General features: G+C 41.7%; 1 protein-coding gene across 2 annotated transcripts in view; it reads right to left on the bottom strand.

Annotated features, from left to right (window-relative positions):
* faf1 (Fas (TNFRSF6) associated factor 1) overlaps positions 1-16,307 on the bottom strand; it is an 83,609-nt gene extending 67,302 nt beyond the window's left edge. Inside the window, exons 1-6 of one of the 2 annotated variants that reach the window (XM_054752398.2) lie at positions 16,029-16,307; positions 14,379-14,447; positions 12,865-12,911; positions 7,909-8,171; positions 7,345-7,436; positions 5,259-5,350 (exon numbers count right to left, since the gene is read on the bottom strand). In XM_054752398.2, the coding sequence (XP_054608373.2) occupies positions 5,259-5,350; positions 7,345-7,436; positions 7,909-8,171; positions 12,865-12,911; positions 14,379-14,447; positions 16,029-16,088 (623 nt within the window). In that variant the 5' untranslated portion in view covers positions 16,089-16,307. Of the gene's footprint in view, positions 1-5,258; positions 5,351-7,344; positions 7,437-7,908; positions 8,175-12,864; positions 12,912-14,378; positions 14,448-16,028 lie in introns of both variants that reach the window. The other variant, XM_015971343.3, reaches the window with a different exon arrangement.
* Positions 16,308-17,017: the final 710 nt, after the last annotated feature.

The raw sequence follows: 17,017 nt of genomic DNA on the forward strand, positions 1-17,017 counted from the left end.
CAGATATGATTTAGCTAATTTGCGCACGTAAGCATGTTATGCACCTTCAGGCCTAAGATAAGATAAGATAAGATAAGATAAGATAAGATAAGATAAGATAAGATAAGATAAGATAAGATAAGATAAGATAAGATAAGATAGAACTTTATTAATCCCTCGGGTGAGTTCCTTTGGGAAATTCGGTTTCCAAAAAAAGCAGCACAACACCGACAGAAGTTACAGAGCATCAGAAAATGTTATATAATAATACAAAATAGAAATAAAGATAAAAATACAATTGAATTGCACCTTCCAGATATCAAAGTCCTTAGCACCGTAGACCATTAAACCAAAATTTGACTGTTTAACAAAGGTACTTGCATAGAAGGTATTGCACAGTGAAGAGCCTAATTCGATACTTCATGTCTGACTGCTTATATCTGATCGAATGAACAGCCAATCACAAACTGGCTCCGCCCTGTTTGTCTTGACGGACAAAAATGTTGTTAAAAAGTGTTATGAAATAAATCAGCCATCAAAAAAATGTTTCTGAAATCAAAGCTGACTTTGTGAAAAGGACATTAAGCAATGAAAACCGAAGGAATCAAACACAAAAAGCCTCATTAATCATTTGCATCATTGGGGAAAAGCAACCTCGAAAATTGAGTTTTATATTATTAAGCCCATCTCTTCACACAAACAGGCAAAACAAAACCCGTCAGTCATGGTGAAAACAGAAACATCCCCATGAGAAATTTTAAACCGCAAAGCTAAGTGCAAAGTTTAGGGTAGAACATTCAACTAGAGATCTTTATGAATCTAGCAAACAACTTTTGTGCAAGTTTTGTCAGCACGTGATCGACCGGAGGCACAAGAGTAAATAGGATGGCTGCTTAGAGGTGGAGTAGCAGCAACATAGCTTTAGCAACGCCCGCCATCTCTAGAAAATCACTGGTTATATATTCAGATCAATATAAACCTTACTTGTGTCTTGTTGTTTTTTAAAATATATCACTATTTTAAAACCTCAAGATATCGTTCAGTCCTATATACGACCCTTCCACTTTTGTACTTTTTAAACTAGTTTCTCCTGCAAAACACAAACGAACGAATACCACTCTGACACGTTCCTTCTAGAGTGAAAACTCTCAAAGTAATTTACAGCAACGTCTGAGACACAGAGCTAGAGAAGAGGAGGTGGGGGGAATCAACTTTTGGAGGCTTCATTTACAATAAGCTGTGAGGTTAAGTAGCGTTTTGAGCAAACTCTCGGTCTGTGAGGGTGAATAGCAATGGGAGGCTTAAAGGCCGAAACAGGCACTTAATCAGGGCTCAGAAACCAAGGAGAGAAGGAAGAGTTGAGGGAAAGAGAGGGATGAGGGAATTAATATGTAGCACACACATTAATTATGCAATCACACCCTTAATCTGTGCAGATCTGGACGAGCTTATGTTAACAGAAGCTCAAATTTACTGTAATGACAGCATATTTACATTGACTAAAACTGCGAAATCAATATGTAAATGTAATGTTTGTTGTAGCTAACTGGAGAAGATTGGAAATGTGTGGAGTGGGAAGGAAGAATGCATATGTAATAGGGGCTGAGCAGAAGGAGGAAAACAACGGGTGTGTGTCTGAGAAGGAGAGGAGAAATGGAAGGGGTAGAGACACATAAATAAGGATCTAGCTAATATCATGATTATGTTTGGACATGGTCCCGAGCTGCTGCTGGCAGGCAGCTAAACTCCTAAATAGGCAGAGATAGAGGGTAAACTGAGTGGAAGTGTTACTCTGTCCTTCCAAGCAAAGAAGGAACATCTTATCAGTGGTTTGTGGCAGGCCGACAAAACATTTGGTGTGTGTGCGTGGGCTGAGTTCTGTTCAAGATTTACTTTAAAAAACCAGATCTTTTATCATGCTCTCTAGGACAAATATAGCCACCTAAATTATCAAGTGAATCCTGTGGGAGGCTGGGGGGTAAAAACCCTGCCATTCATAATGAGTCACTTCATGTCATTTGCCATCTGTCTGAAGAGGCCCGCTGGTTCATATATAAACAGAACAAGCATGTTTCGAGCTTAATATCCCTTTGTCTGGGCTGCTTTTACCCCTGATGCTCTAAAAGCTGCCGTCTACTGACTGAAGCAGGGCCGTCGGGCAGAGAAGGGGCTGAAAGACAGATGTGTCTGTGTTTGCCTCAGCCATCGAAGGTCTCTTTCTCACTCAACACACACAGTCGGTGACATCTAGGTCGGCCCGCGACATCTCTGGAGGCACTTGACAGGGCATGAGGGTGCAGGGAGGAAAATGTCATTTAACTTTATGGACAGCAAAAATGGTGCGTGGTGCAGCGGGAGAAGAGCAGGCTAAACAGATTGGTTTCATTCTGATGTAAGCCCATCGCCTCAGATTTAAGTCCCAGTGGCACAGAGCAGACTCTAGACCTTATTAAACTAGTATTGCCAGACACAGAGAGGCGCATGCATGCACACAATGTGACATGTGCTAAAAAACACAAATACACATATATAAACACACACACACACACACACACACACGGTCATCCATATTTTCCCAAAGCTCTAACTGATATTTCCTGGCAGCATAATGAGTCAGAATAGATGAAAACACACTGACCAGGAGAACATATGCTGCCTGGCTGTGCGTCTAAAGAGGGGCGGATGGAGCACACACAAGGTCTGCTTACCTCCTCCGCATTTTGCATCCACAACACAGCATAAAAATGCGAAACCATTCGGATTCTGCTCTGTTTTGTTCTGCCATTTGTTCCAAAACTCTCAAATCCTTCCCATCAAGGTTGCTACGCTAACCGGCTAGCTGTGAAGCTGTATGCATCTAATCCTAGTTAGCCCGCACACAGGTGGATAAACAAGACACCAGAAAAAAAAAAGAAAAAATAAAACCACACGACACATAATGGCTAATGAATCCTTGATTATTATAATTTTTTTTTGGCAATTTTAAAGTTCTGTGAGAGTTCAAATTAAAATAACCTTTCTTTGGCAAACATGCTTGCTGGGAGCTGGAGCAGAGAATAAACAAGAAAGGAAACAGGCTCCACTGAAATATTCATCAGGCATTCATCATTTATGCAGGAGATTAGCTCCTCCTCAACACTCTCTCGTATTCACGGGGAGTGATCAGCATAACCTCCTTCAGACCAGGCTCCGGCGCTGCAGTGCGCCAACTGCACATCGCACTGCTAACTAAATAACTACCTGAGAGGGATTGGTGCTCAGGGGGAAATCTCCCAAAGCCTCCAGATTTATTTCTAATCAAACAAGACAACCCAGGAGAAGTTTGCTCAGCCAGACCGTAATGACAGGGCAGGACTACATAACCAGTCCATTTGCTTTAGGTAGATTCCCGATAAGCCAAGCTCCACTGTTGGCAGGGATAAAGCTATTATGGCTTGTATTTCCTCTCAGAAACAATTTTAATGAATAAATGAAAATATAATTAAAATCTCTCAACAAATGTCAATTATTTTTAATGTAAACTGATAAATGTATCTCAAGATTGGTAAAGCAGCATAATTTATGCTGGAGTAAAAGGTATTTATTCTGTTTCAGATTGATTTAGAAGTCTATCAAAAATAAGGATACCAATTATTTAATTTCTCATAATGAGATGATAATCAGTAAAAATATCCAAGACAGACAATAGAAAAGTCTAAATAGAGTACATCAGAGTGGATATTAGATGATAACTGTAATTAATACTGAAGACGGCTATTTGAGATAAATTAGCAATAAAATCAGATAGTCTTATTTATCACACATGGAGTTGGTGTGACAATAATTAAAGTGTGCTTCCCTACCTGCAGACATTACACTTGGGCATGGACTTAAGGGAAGTATTATCTACAGCAACAAATTGTAGACAGTGCAAGCCAATAGTGTGCACAAAGTGGTTTTACGGTGTGAGCGGTTTATTTTTATTCCAAGCTAACAGCTTGTTTAGTCGCTCTGCAGGGGGGCGCTCCCCTCATACACTGTGATCTGTCACCTATCTTCTCCCTGTATGACAGCAGGGTCACCACACACACACACACACACACACACACACACACACACACACACACACACACACACACACACACACACACACACACACACACACACACACACACACACACACACACACACACACACACACACACACACACACACACACCTCAGTCCCAACTGTCCTCCACTAATACAGCTGACAGAATAATGAGCTCCTGACACTCAAAATGATATCGATAACACTTGGAGAAATGGCAACGGCGCTGCTAAAAAGACACAGCAGTTAGTGGGCGGGGGGGGGGGGGCGGGGGGGGGGGTGAGAAGATGTAGAGAGAGCAGGGGATGGAGGACTGGGGAGATGAGGGCCATTAGCTGCCAACATAATATAACTATCACTTAGTCTAACTAGCAGGCAGACTGCCAGATGACTTCCACACAAGCTCTGATGATGTGTGGGTGAAAGCTGCCTGTTTAAAAATGTCATTATTGTTATTATTATTATTATTACTATTATTATTATTATTATGACTAAAAATAAACTAATTAAACTTGCACTATAAAGCACGTCAAAATTAGGCTCTACTACTACATGATTACTGCTAAACCCTAAAATAAGTCAAACATTTTGAGCTATTTAGTTAAATATCAAGCCAAAACTGTTTTTTAAATACAAATTAAATTTAAATACAAGTCTAGTTCTACTAGTTTCCCTGTTCTTGACGTGTAGTCAGCCGCCACCTCTGACTGCATGACTGCGGTGACTTTAAACATGGCTGCCTGACCTTTTCCACAGAAGGCCCGCTAATGCTGTTATGCACTCGCTACAATGGATGGAAGATGCTGGCTGAAACTGGAAATTCTCACCGTCAGTGGGCTTCGTTAATAAAGTGTGAGGTTTCTGTGAGTCGCAAACTTATAGCATAAACAAGACTTGTGTGATGATACATGAGACGTCACTCAACATTCAGTGAGAAAAGCGTTTCAGTGAAACAACAGAAGTAAGAGATAATTTTTTATGTCACAGTTACCATGAGGGGTCACATGTTCCCTAACAGATGAATGAAGGTGAGGTTTGCACAGACTGTGAGCACAGACTGCCCCCTGGTGTTAACTTTTGCACTGACATCACCAGTGAAATCACCGTTTCCTGTATGTGAACCTCCTGGTTCGTTCCCTTGGAAGGGGAGATGATATGAAGACATTACACAGAAAGGCAACAGTCTCTGTGACTGCAGGAGTGTAAATACCTGTTTTGGCTGGTGCTGGCAGTCGGTGCGATGTCTGGGGTCAGGACATACAGGCTGTTGTTCTTGGGCAGGTGTAAGGTTCTCAGCACGGTCTGAAAACACACACAACAAAATGGTCCCATTAACTTAAAGAGATTTAGACCTGCGGACAACAAAAATGCAACATATTGTGCCTAAAGATAAAAAAAATCTTCTTTAAAGACATTAGTAGTTCTAATTGTGGTTTCAGTTTTAGACCAGCTAGCATGACTGGGTTAGGCACTTTCAGTGCAAAAACTGGTAACGTGTTTGTGAGTTTTGTTTTCCTTTGTTGTTGCTACTGGACAATCCCCACTGGATCCGCGTGCAACTATGGCAGAACCATTGCAATCAGCCGCTGCATGAACACCCGTTTCCAACTAGTAGCACAGCATACGTTTGGTGGCATAACTGAAGCGTCAGCCCTTGTGTCTCAGCCCCTCCGGTGTGAAGACACTCCGGGGTAAAGACATACGTGTGTACCTGCTCGTGTCCACAGAGCAGGTACACAGAGCAAACAAACTCGACCCAGACGTTGCTCTATCGATACCTCGTAAAATGTGCCATTATCCTATACCTGTGATCACTGGCTTCAGAGGAAGGCCACACACAGCAAACCGCTTTCGCAACCTTCAAAACCTCCGATCGCTAAAACCAAATCCCCCCGAAGACACCCACCTGTATATGGGACTTTGGAACTGCCAATCAGCTGTAAACAAAGTAGACTTCATTACCGCATATGCAAACCACCTGTCACTCGATGCACTGGCTCTCACTGAGACCTGGATCTAACCATGTGACAATGCTACCCCATCTGCTGTCTCGGTTAACCACACTTTCTCCCACACTTCTCGTGCATCTGGCTAGCTGCACGCAAATTCAAATTGCTAACACTAGCATACAAAGTCCGAGATGGTACGGCTCCCATCTACCTGAATCCTCTTGCAAAGGCTTACGTCTCGGCCCGGCCGCTCCGGTCATCACAGGATCGTCGGCTAGCAGTGCCTACACCACGCTCAGGACAATCCAGACTTTTCTCATGCATCGTTCCACAAATGTGGACTGACCTACCAAGCACTACCAGAACAGGGGCTTCCTTTTCGATTTTCAAGAAACTCCTGAAGACCCTGCTCTTCAGAGAGCATCTTCTAAACTAGCACCCTCCCTGTACCCGTCCCCCCTCTCTACTGTCCACTCCTTGTTCCCTCCTCTCCATGATTCATCATGCTGCCTCACTGCCACCTACGACTAACTGTAAATTGTTTGTTGGTGTTGTTGTTGATGGTGTTAGCCTCAAGGTCAACATGCCGATTATCACTTGTAAGTCGCTTTGGACAAAAGCGTCTGCTAAATAAATAAACATAAATGTGTAGCAAGAAAGAGCACAGAGCCACTGATTTTTTATTTATTTGGTTCTACACTAAAGATCAATAGTAAAAAACCCATATTTCTGCTAACTGCTCTGAGCTGACAACACACATGTGGCCAACATTTCTCATACCTGTTTCAGGAAGTAGCAGGATGTCACATCAGAGGAGAGTTGAACACGGCAGGATTTGGAGACTTAGTTCCTGATATTTGGACATCTCGCCTCTGATTGGCTAACAGCAACATAACTCTACCACCGAGTCTGTTCACTCTTCAACGTTGATGTTTAATCTCCACAAATAACACAAGCCTGAAGGAGTTCTGCCGTGTGGTGGAGTTGCTAATGCTAACAGTTAGCTTTTACCAGCTGAGATGTTCTCTGCCGTTTCCTGGATGTTAAACAAACAACAGCCTTCCCCATTGTGAGTCAAAATGGGTGAGTCCATGAATGTTAAGTGAAAGTGTGACGTAGATCTGTTAGGGTTTTCTAATTCTAGAGTTTCATCATCTATTTTCTATCAGAAGCTAATGCAGGAGACTATTTTCATGTTGAGCCTGCATGAAAAACTCAGATTGACAAATTATAATCAGAAAAAAACATTTAAAAAATGGGTTTTCGGTGTTCCACACCCTTTAACTGTGATGTTTTATTTAAATTTTTGTTTCCCCTCTACAAAATAAATGAAGAATAAAAACTCACACTATCAGAGACGTCTCCACTCTTCCATCCCTTCAGCTGCATTTTAGAAGCTGGAATGCCGAGCTCTGTCTGCAGGAGGTCTTTGATTCCTCCTGTGAGTTTAATCAGACAAAATGCAGCCGTCACAACCGCTGCCTCAACAAAAGCATTTCAAATGACTGCATTTTTAAAACGACTCCTGTCATCTATAGTAAAACAGCTGAACAAAAATTACATAAATGTCTTATTTTGATGAATATTTCCATCAGTTTTCCAGTGTTTCCTTTCATCTTCATTTACCGTGACTAAATCCCAGCAAATGTTTACAACACGATCAAATTCCAGTTTTTACGCGTGAGGGATTGAAAACAATCATATTTACTGAATAATCTATGCAGAATTGTGACATTTTCTTCTATAACAGCCCTCATCTCTGCACACGATTAAACGTACTAGGTGGCCTTTAGATTATGGGCCAAAATATGACAAAGATTAGTAGGTTTTCTTTGTTTTCTTTGTTTTGTTTTCAACCACAGACAGTGCGAACCCATCACACGTATCTGTGTATGTCTGAGTAGTGCTCACTAATTGTGCTGTTGTCCTCAATCACAAGCTCCACAGTGCGTTGTCTGTACTCCACCCTGAAGTTTAGCATCCGTGACTGGCGCTCTACAATGTGCCGGGAGGAGGGGCTGATTGGGCAGAACGCTGATGTCGAGGACGACTGAGGAGAGGAGGACGAAGGCGATGAAGATGGAGGAGGAACAGCCGTTCCGGCATCTGCGTCGGCTGCTTCTGACTGGCTGGGGGGTCCGAAAATGGTGGCCTGGCTTGCCTCACTGGGAAAGCTGCTGCAAAGAGGAAAAAACAGATTGAGATCAGAAAGTTAGAATAAAAACCAAAAAATAAAAAAGGTACCTTCAGAGTAGAGGTTGACCGATATTGTTTTTTCTATTGCTGATACTGATGCCAATTTGTAGGAGACATATGGGCCATTCCCATCTGTACCGGGTCGGCCCGGGCCGGGTAGCCCCAGTCGGCCCCAGCCTGGCCCGGTTGATTCCACACATCCTTGTCTTAAGTCCATGTGGGCTGATTCTACCCACCAATCAGAGGCTTGCTCTAATGGAAGGTGTGAATTTGCTGTCAGCAGTGGGTGTGTTGGCCCTGGTCGGCCTGAAGCAGACCCCCTCGAGAAGAGGAATGAGAATGAGCCTTGGTTGGCCCGGAAAAATACCAGGCCACCCTGTATATGTAAACAACCTATGCTACCCGGCCCGGGCCGACCCGGTTCAGATGGGAATGGCCCAATAGTCAGCCAATGGCCGACAAGTACTGCCAATATTCATGGCTGATATCTAGACATTTTACACCTTATTTTCACGCTAAAATGTCACCAATAACATCAGTTTATGCACAAAATTTCTGAAGCTAAATCCGTTTTTAAACTCTGAATTTAACCAACTGTTAAATATCAACTTTGTGCACTGCTCAGTGTTAAAGTCAGACAAATAAAGTTCATTTAGAGCATTTATTACATAGATGTTATTAGTGAAAATAAAAATACATTTAAATTAAATTCTGCAACAGCACCGGGCTGCCCGAGGATGTGCCCGACTTTAAATCGGATTTACTAAGGGCATATGAGCCGATGTATAAAAATAGTAAATATCGGCCCGATATATCGTCTACCCCTACTTCATATATCCATTTATACTCAAAAGCTAATTTTAATATCATTACATCCACGTTCCTCAAACTAAATTATGTCTTTATTCTGTTCAGTCCAAGTCATCAGCAGCAGTCTGCAAAGACAAACTACAGACAATAGACTCTGTTTTATTGAACAACCCCACCAGGACAAGGTCATCGTCCTGAGTCGTACTTTGACCACAACCAAACAAACGTGTAGAACAACAAAGGAGGAATGAACTCAATCATGCACGAACACATCATATCTCCTCCAGCAGCCGCTTCAACAACAGATCGATTTTCCTGCACTGATTACTTAGAAGTCTGCATTTCGTTGGGAAAATAAAATGAAAACTTCTGGGAATCTGCACCGTTGCCTTCAGGTACAGCAGATCAATTTTTATGACCGATTGAAGCAGAAAGGTTTAAATGTTTTTTGTTGTGTTTTAGCCCACTGTTCACAGACCAACGGTCCACACCAGAGAACCAATAAAAACACCTTCTGATGCTTTACTTTCTCTAAATGAGGACACAAAGAAAGAGTGGAATGCATTTAGAGTGGAGTGCTGGGCGTACCCTCCAACTGGCCCCAGCTCAGGTCACGTCATCACTGTTTACTGGGCAACACCAGCCGGCTCATAGTAATGCCAGCCATTTAGTAAATGTGGTGGCTGCTGGTCGAGCTGCCAACCAGCCCCTTTCCCAGCAATCTGTGCTCTCCAGAGAGCGCTGAAATATTCTCATGGCCCAAGGACCCACACCACACTACTCCACACGCACACAAGCGTGTACACAAAATAAAACGCTTCAACAGAAACATCTCCAGCTGGAGAGGGCGCAGAAGTGTGTGCCGCATTCACGGGTCCCAATCAGCTGTTGGGAGGGGGGAAAGAAGAACACAAAGTGTCCTAAAGAAAACTGTGTGCACCACTATTTCTGTTTCTTTTCTACAACTCCAGACTACACAAGCAGATGTGGCTTCAGGTCAATTTGTTCTATTGTTTAAAACGCCCAAGTGTTGCCTCAAATACAGACACAAAGGATGGACTCTATGCTACAGCAGCAGTTAGTTAACTCATTCACTGCCAATGATGACGAAAGTCGTCATTTGCATTTTTTTTTTTTTACTGTGTGGGCGTCAGAACGAGCCCCCGCACCATGAGAACAAACATCTCCGCTCTAAAGCCGATCTTCATCCGCGTACGTCACACGTCACGTGATCAGGAAGCGGAAAATCCATGTGTTAGGAGATCGTTTTGGCGTGCTGCTGTAAAAAAAGTGAGGCGCGAATTGGAAAAGCTTCTGCCGATCACAATTCAACAACGGATTATGAAAGAACGGATAACACTCGAAACGCGCGGATTCTTCCTGATGTAAGAGGTGAGTCTCCTCTTTGCTTTGGTTGTTTTGGCATTGACATCATCCTAGAGCGCAACGTTCTGTGACTCTTACAAAAACTGTAAAAACGCTGAAAAACGCTGGCAGCGAAGGGCTTTCGCGATCAGGAAACGGCTGGCAGTGAATGAGTTAACAGTGCCTGGTTCTCATGTGAATGAGGAGTTAAAAGTGGAATAGTAGATGTTTTCTAGGGCATTTTCTTTTTGCCACATTGCTTGAAATGCTCTTCACATACTAAAAACAACCGATAAGGGTTTGCCAAAAAAGGAGCAATTATAATCACTGCTGAAAAGTACAGTCAGAATAAAATCTCATCCAGTCATCGTAAACATCCCGTTCTTAATGACTGGCTCATCAATCCATCCTGTGACCATCCCTCCACCCATACCCCCCTCCCACAAACACACACACACATTCACACACACACACACACACACACATTCACACACACACACACCCCTCCCACCCCCACCCCCCGACGTAGCAACTGCATATCTGCACAACTTTTATTTTGATCTGAACTGCTAGCCTTGAAGCATTCTGGAAACGTACTGCGTACTAGGCTTCGCAGACATTACGCAACACTTACGCGTCCGGTGAGACTAAGGCTACGTTCACACTGCAGGCCTTGATGCTCATTTCTGATTTTTTTAAATAAATGCAATGTTTTTTGTGTGGCTGTTTACATTATGACTGAAATGTGACATCAAACTCTCTCCAGTGTGAATGCTTCATGGCCCCAAAGTGACCCACATGCGCAGAAGAAAAGAAGCCACACTCAGTGGAGTCGGAACCAAGAGAGGTGAAGTTGTGATGTGAAAGCCTTTAGAGTTCATCCACAGGATCAGGATCACACCTGTTCAGTCTCCCGTTTTGGGGTGAAAACTATAAACTATTTTACTCCTTATTCCCGCCGTATTCCTAAATTATTTTTCACTGAAAATGTTCCAGTATTAAGTTCATTCACAGAGACCCCCATAGGGATGGGTACCTTTGACATTTGAATCGATCCGGTACTAATTCCCGGTACCTACGAATCGATACCGGTACTTAACGGTACCAATTTTCGATACTTTTGAGTGTTTAATATTTTTAATTCTCTTTTATAATTAAATATATATTTTTCTCAATATATAACAATATTTGATAAATATCACGATAAATAACATACAACTGTTTATATTTTAACATCATCCTTGTAGTTTTATAAGCTGATAATTAAATTGAAGCAAACATCTTTAATGTGAACTAAGTTCACTGTGTATTATCGTTCCTTTTACCGTCCTTTTTCAATTGATTTTTCCTACTGGGAAGTTAGAATTTCCGAGGAGAAAGCGAACGCACCATTAGCTGATAACAATGGTGGCTTAGGAAGCTAATGTTATCTTAAACAGTTTATTTAACTGCTGGAGCAGATTAAAACGATGATGCCTCACACTTAAATCGTTGTCACTGGTTTCATGTTCACCCAATCACCCGTCGCTTTTAGTAAAGTGAAGCCAAACTTTAGAGCGCGTTCATGTTCTTCTAGTCAGAAATTCGGACTTCTGAGGAGAAAGCGAACGCACCATTAGTGAATCGGAAGCTAACAAATCAAGCTAACGTTATCTTAAACATTATATTTACCTACCGCAGCAGATAAAGATGAGGATGTCTCACTTAGATCGTTGTCGCTGGTTTCATCATCACCCAGTTACCCATCACATTTAGTGAAGTGGACCCAAGCGTTAGCGTGCGTTCTTTCTACCATGCTGCTCTGTTTACAACTGGCTCGCAGTGACCGATGACATAACGCTCTTGCGCATGCGCAGCTGTCTAGGCAAGTTCTCGTGAAGGACGGGTACCGAAACGAGGCACCGTTTCAAATGAAGTGAATCGGTGCTCGGTCGGTACTGTGGAATTCGGTCGGTACCTTAAAAAGTACCGAATTCGGTACCCATCCCTAGACCCCCACCCCTCCCTTCACAGAGATTGGTGGTGGGACGCTTCGCTCCAGCAGCACCTCCTGCTCCCGTTCTCATGCTCTCCTGTATTTTTAACTCCAAAACTTGACAGGAAGTCCAGACAGACTCCTGAATCCTTCTGCCAGCGCTTCTTCTCAGGAACGTCAACACACGACGCTCACCTCCGCTGTTTCAGTGACGAAGGAGACGGATTTAATGCGACATGACCGTTAAGACCGCATTCGCTTTCAAAAACATCAGATATGTATCGGAATCAGTACCACGTATGAAAAAGACAGGGGTCGGATTTGAAAAATCGGATCTATGCTGTTCAGATTGTTGTAAAACAATCAGATATGGGTCACAAGAAGGGAAAAAAAATTGGATTTGATGCTCTTTTGCCTGCAGTGTGAACGCAGCCTAAGATCTAACCCTAGAGTGAATATTTGTTCCCATTTATCAGACATCACTCAGATACTTTTCTTTCTACATGACAGATTGTTCTTACCTTTGCAAGATCCCATTCTCCTGGGGTATCACACCATTGATGGCTGCCTGTAATAAAAGCAGAAGTCAATTCAGCAACACAATGATATTTATGTATTGCAACAGTCACCAAGTCTCTGCTGTTAAAGAGCAACTGTCCCACAGAGCACACAACTGCTCAAACCCAATAAAACATTAGCTTATGGTATGGAGAAGAAGAAAGATGGATTTGATCCTAAACAGCGTGTGGAATTAGAAAACTGACGGGTCAGAACAAAAAACAACTGGATGAACAAATGAAACCAGTCAGCTTAGCAGTGAGCTATTGTTTCAGCGTACAGCTGGTAGGTTCTCTCTGGAACAGTCACCACTCTACACGATACAACAGGTAAAACCAGGTTGGTGGTATGTGCTGCAAGTCTGTAGCCACTATTCCATTGTAAATTAAAAAGGTTATTTTTGTTCAAATACAGGTCCTTCTCAAAAAATTAGCATATTGTGATAAAGTTCATTACTGTCTGTAATGTACTGATAAACATTAGACTTTCATATATATTAGATTCATTACACACAACTGAAGTAGTTCAAGCCTTTTATTGTTTCTAATATTGATGATTTTGGCATACAGCTCATGAAAACCCAAAATTCCTGTCTCAAAAAATTAGCATATTTCATCCGACCAATAAAAGAAAAGTGTTCCTAATACAAAAAAAACGTCAACCTTCAAATAATTATGTTTATTGAGATATAATCTTTTACAGGTGTTTAGAGTTAGTTGATACAGATGATTAGGTTAATAGATCGTTTAGAGAACCTTTTCATGATATGCTAATTTTCTGAGATAGGAATTTTGGGTTTTCATGAGCTGTATGCCAAAATCATCAATATTAGAAACAATGAAAGGCTTGAACTACTTCAGTTGTGTGTAATGAATGTAATATATATGAAAGTCTAATGTTTATCACATTACAGAAAATAATGAACTTTATCACAATATGCTAATTTTTTGAGAAGGACCTGTAGAAGCTGCGTTCCCACACTCTCGTTAGTGAGGATGTTTAAGCACAACTTCAGTAGAACAGTAAATTCTTTAGAAATAGAAAATAATCTGGTTTCATTGTCCTGGAAGCTAAATGAATAAAATGGGATTTTTTGCACCATTTAAATTATTATAGAAATGCTGCTAAATAACTCAGATGACCCTACACTTCCATTCTACTCCCTCCACCCAGCTTGTTTGTGTGCCAACAAGCAAATTCACCTTTTACAAAAATGACTAGCTACTGCAGGAGAACTGCAAGTCATCAGATTCACAGCTGCAGAGTCCCCAGCATTTGTCCTGCTGCCAGCATTAATCTAATAATAGACCGAGCCCTTCCAATATGTACTCCACGTTGAGGGGCTCGTCGTGAGTTAATACAAACATCACGGAATACATCTCAGTGGAACATTTGTATGTTGACTCCCTCCCACATTCACTTTAAATGAACTAAAGACCGCATGTCTGAGAGTAAAGCCCAAAGATAACAAACTTACCACTAAGTCCCAGTTATTAAGCTCTAAGAGAGTGATTGCCTCAGCAATGTTGTCAATTCCAGTGCAAGCCTGTGGGAGAAAAGAAAAATGATTATGAGACAGAAAAACAGATTAAATGAGATTCTGCTGCTGCTGTAACAAAGAATACATAAATAGACATTTTTAAGGGCTGCACAGATAATCATGCATTCATTATTGTAATATCGGTGTGTAGTAAATAACTGAATCGTTTTTGATGAAGTAACGTGCTTATCTGACAGTGACAGAGGAGTTAAGTGCCCGCCCCGTAAAGGGAGGGTTGCAGGCTCGCGCCTCGCTCAGTCTGTGGCAGTCGTCGTGTCCTTGGTCAAGACACCTAACCACCTTGCCTGCTGGTGGTGGTCGGAGGACCCAGTGGCATCTGTGCTCGGCAGCCTTGCTTCCGTCAGTGCACCCCAGGGCATCACCACCAGCTTGTGAATGTGTGTGCATGGGTCAATGACGGGTTAGTTGTAAGGCGCCTTGGGGGGGTTGTACAACACTAGAAGGCACTACATAAATACAGGCCATTTATGTGATGGAAAACTTCCACGCCCGTTTTAGATGACCAAGACTGAAAAGCTAGAATATGCAAAGTGGAGTGAGCACTATGGTGACAAAACACAAGTGTCAAGAAAATGTGGCTTAATCACAACTAATGTTATCATGAGGCTCTTGAATCAGAGTTCAGTTCATTCAGAATCCTGCCTTTTTCTGCAAAGAAGAAAATTAAGGATTTTTTTTCACTCCATTAAACTTTTGCTTAGTTTTGTTGAAAATTATTGCGATGGACGTGCGACCTATCTAGCACAACATAACCTGGCTTTACAGATAAACAGCAGCTACCCATGACCTTACACAGGAACACGCTGGTACAGAAAACGGAAGGATTTTCACACCAATACAATACAAACACAATAATGGATAAAAATTGTGTTGTTCAAAGTCTTAAAACATAGTTATACCTTTAAAATGAGACACTGATTTAACATTATTCTTGTTTTTACTTCCATAGTTAAAAGAACCTTTTTAATGTTAGCCTGACAGTCAGGAACAAAGCAGTTCTCACATTTAAACTACTGAATAATAAAATGCTGCAATAAAAAAGTAAAAGAGCATCCTTTCTGTGTCTAGCGAGGGGGGCTCTGCCTGACTGGTTTGCTGTGACAGATGTTAAAGTAAAGAAGCTGATTTGAAACACAAGGAGGTCTGCAGACCTATAGTTACACCGTTCATGTTGTTGGATGTCATTAATAAAAAGATTAAATCAGTACAAATACGGAGGGCACTTCACCCCAGATCTAAATCTGGGGTGAAGTAAAACGAGACAAAGCGTAAATAAGTTGACGGTCGTGAATCGTTGCTCCCTCCAAGTTGTCTGTTCACTAAGCGACCAAACTAAACCCACACTATTGATGGTTTAGCTGAGTTCGGTGTGGTTTACTTGGAGCCTCGGGCTCTGGGTGAATAACTGTTCAGGTACCAAGCTGTCGGTGCTTTAGCTCGGTGAGCTAGCATCACAGCGACCTCAGCTCCGCTAAGTTTTTCACGGCGTTCCGTTAAAACAAACACAACCGCAGACAGAATACCACTACACGAATCGATCACCGAAGACAGAAAATAACGACACACCTGAAAGTCGGCCAGAATCATTTCTCTGTCCATGTTGCTGTCGACGTTGTCGGAGGCCATGGCAATGACTGGCTAAAAGCGATTCCTCTCCGCCGCCTCACAGAAGGAAACTGGACACAAATAAAACTGTCTGCTCTCAGCCGGCGGCCTGGGAAATGTTGGCAAGTACGAGATGTTCAAGTGAAATGGAGATTTAACCACTCCAAGTACTCAAAGTTCGGTGAAGTGATGTTACAGTTCACAGTTATCTCATATCATCATTTGTCAGCTAGCCCATTGCTTTACGGCTGACGTAAAGTGGGTTCGGAAGCTGTCGTTATTTATTTATATATTGTTTTCTACTTTATTTGTGGTGCAGATGGATCGTGTTCAGTTTTATGCGATCAGAACCGGACAAGGAATATTTTAAGATCTATTGAGAGATTGTGAAACTAAACATTTACAAAGCCAACATGACATGTCTTAATTTTTCTCTTTTGGTTTTGCTGTTGTAATAAATATGACAGTTGTATAAATGTAACTAATATCTGAAAGTATTGTAAGGATATCACAAATACTTCGTTTTCTTTCATTTTTAATGACGAACAGTTTTGTAAATAAGTGTTGTAGCTTTGTACAATTAACTTTCTTGTCTTTTCACATTAATGGCAAAATGAGCTATTATTTTATGAGGCAGATAAATTATTGATTTCTTTAACAACTAACGCGATCATAAGAAAAGTGTTTTCTGATTTGGCAGGTAAACAAATAAAATGTGTAAATTCACAAAATGCCTGCAAGCGGGCAACATCTCTAATGAGCCAAACATCAATGAATGAAAAACATGGAAAACCCGTGGCTTTGTATTGTATATTTTTATTCGAAAACCCAAAAGACTTACATACATTTTAATGTGTTTTATCACATATTACATTATAGTAAAGGCGTTTTTTTAATGGACCTTTCAACGACAATGCTGTTTTGCACAACAAAAGCAAATCCACCTAATA

This window comes from Nothobranchius furzeri, chromosome 8 (assembly GCF_043380555.1).
Source record: "Nothobranchius furzeri strain GRZ-AD chromosome 8, NfurGRZ-RIMD1, whole genome shotgun sequence".
NCBI classification, from domain to species: Eukaryota; Metazoa; Chordata; class Actinopteri; order Cyprinodontiformes; family Nothobranchiidae; genus Nothobranchius; species Nothobranchius furzeri.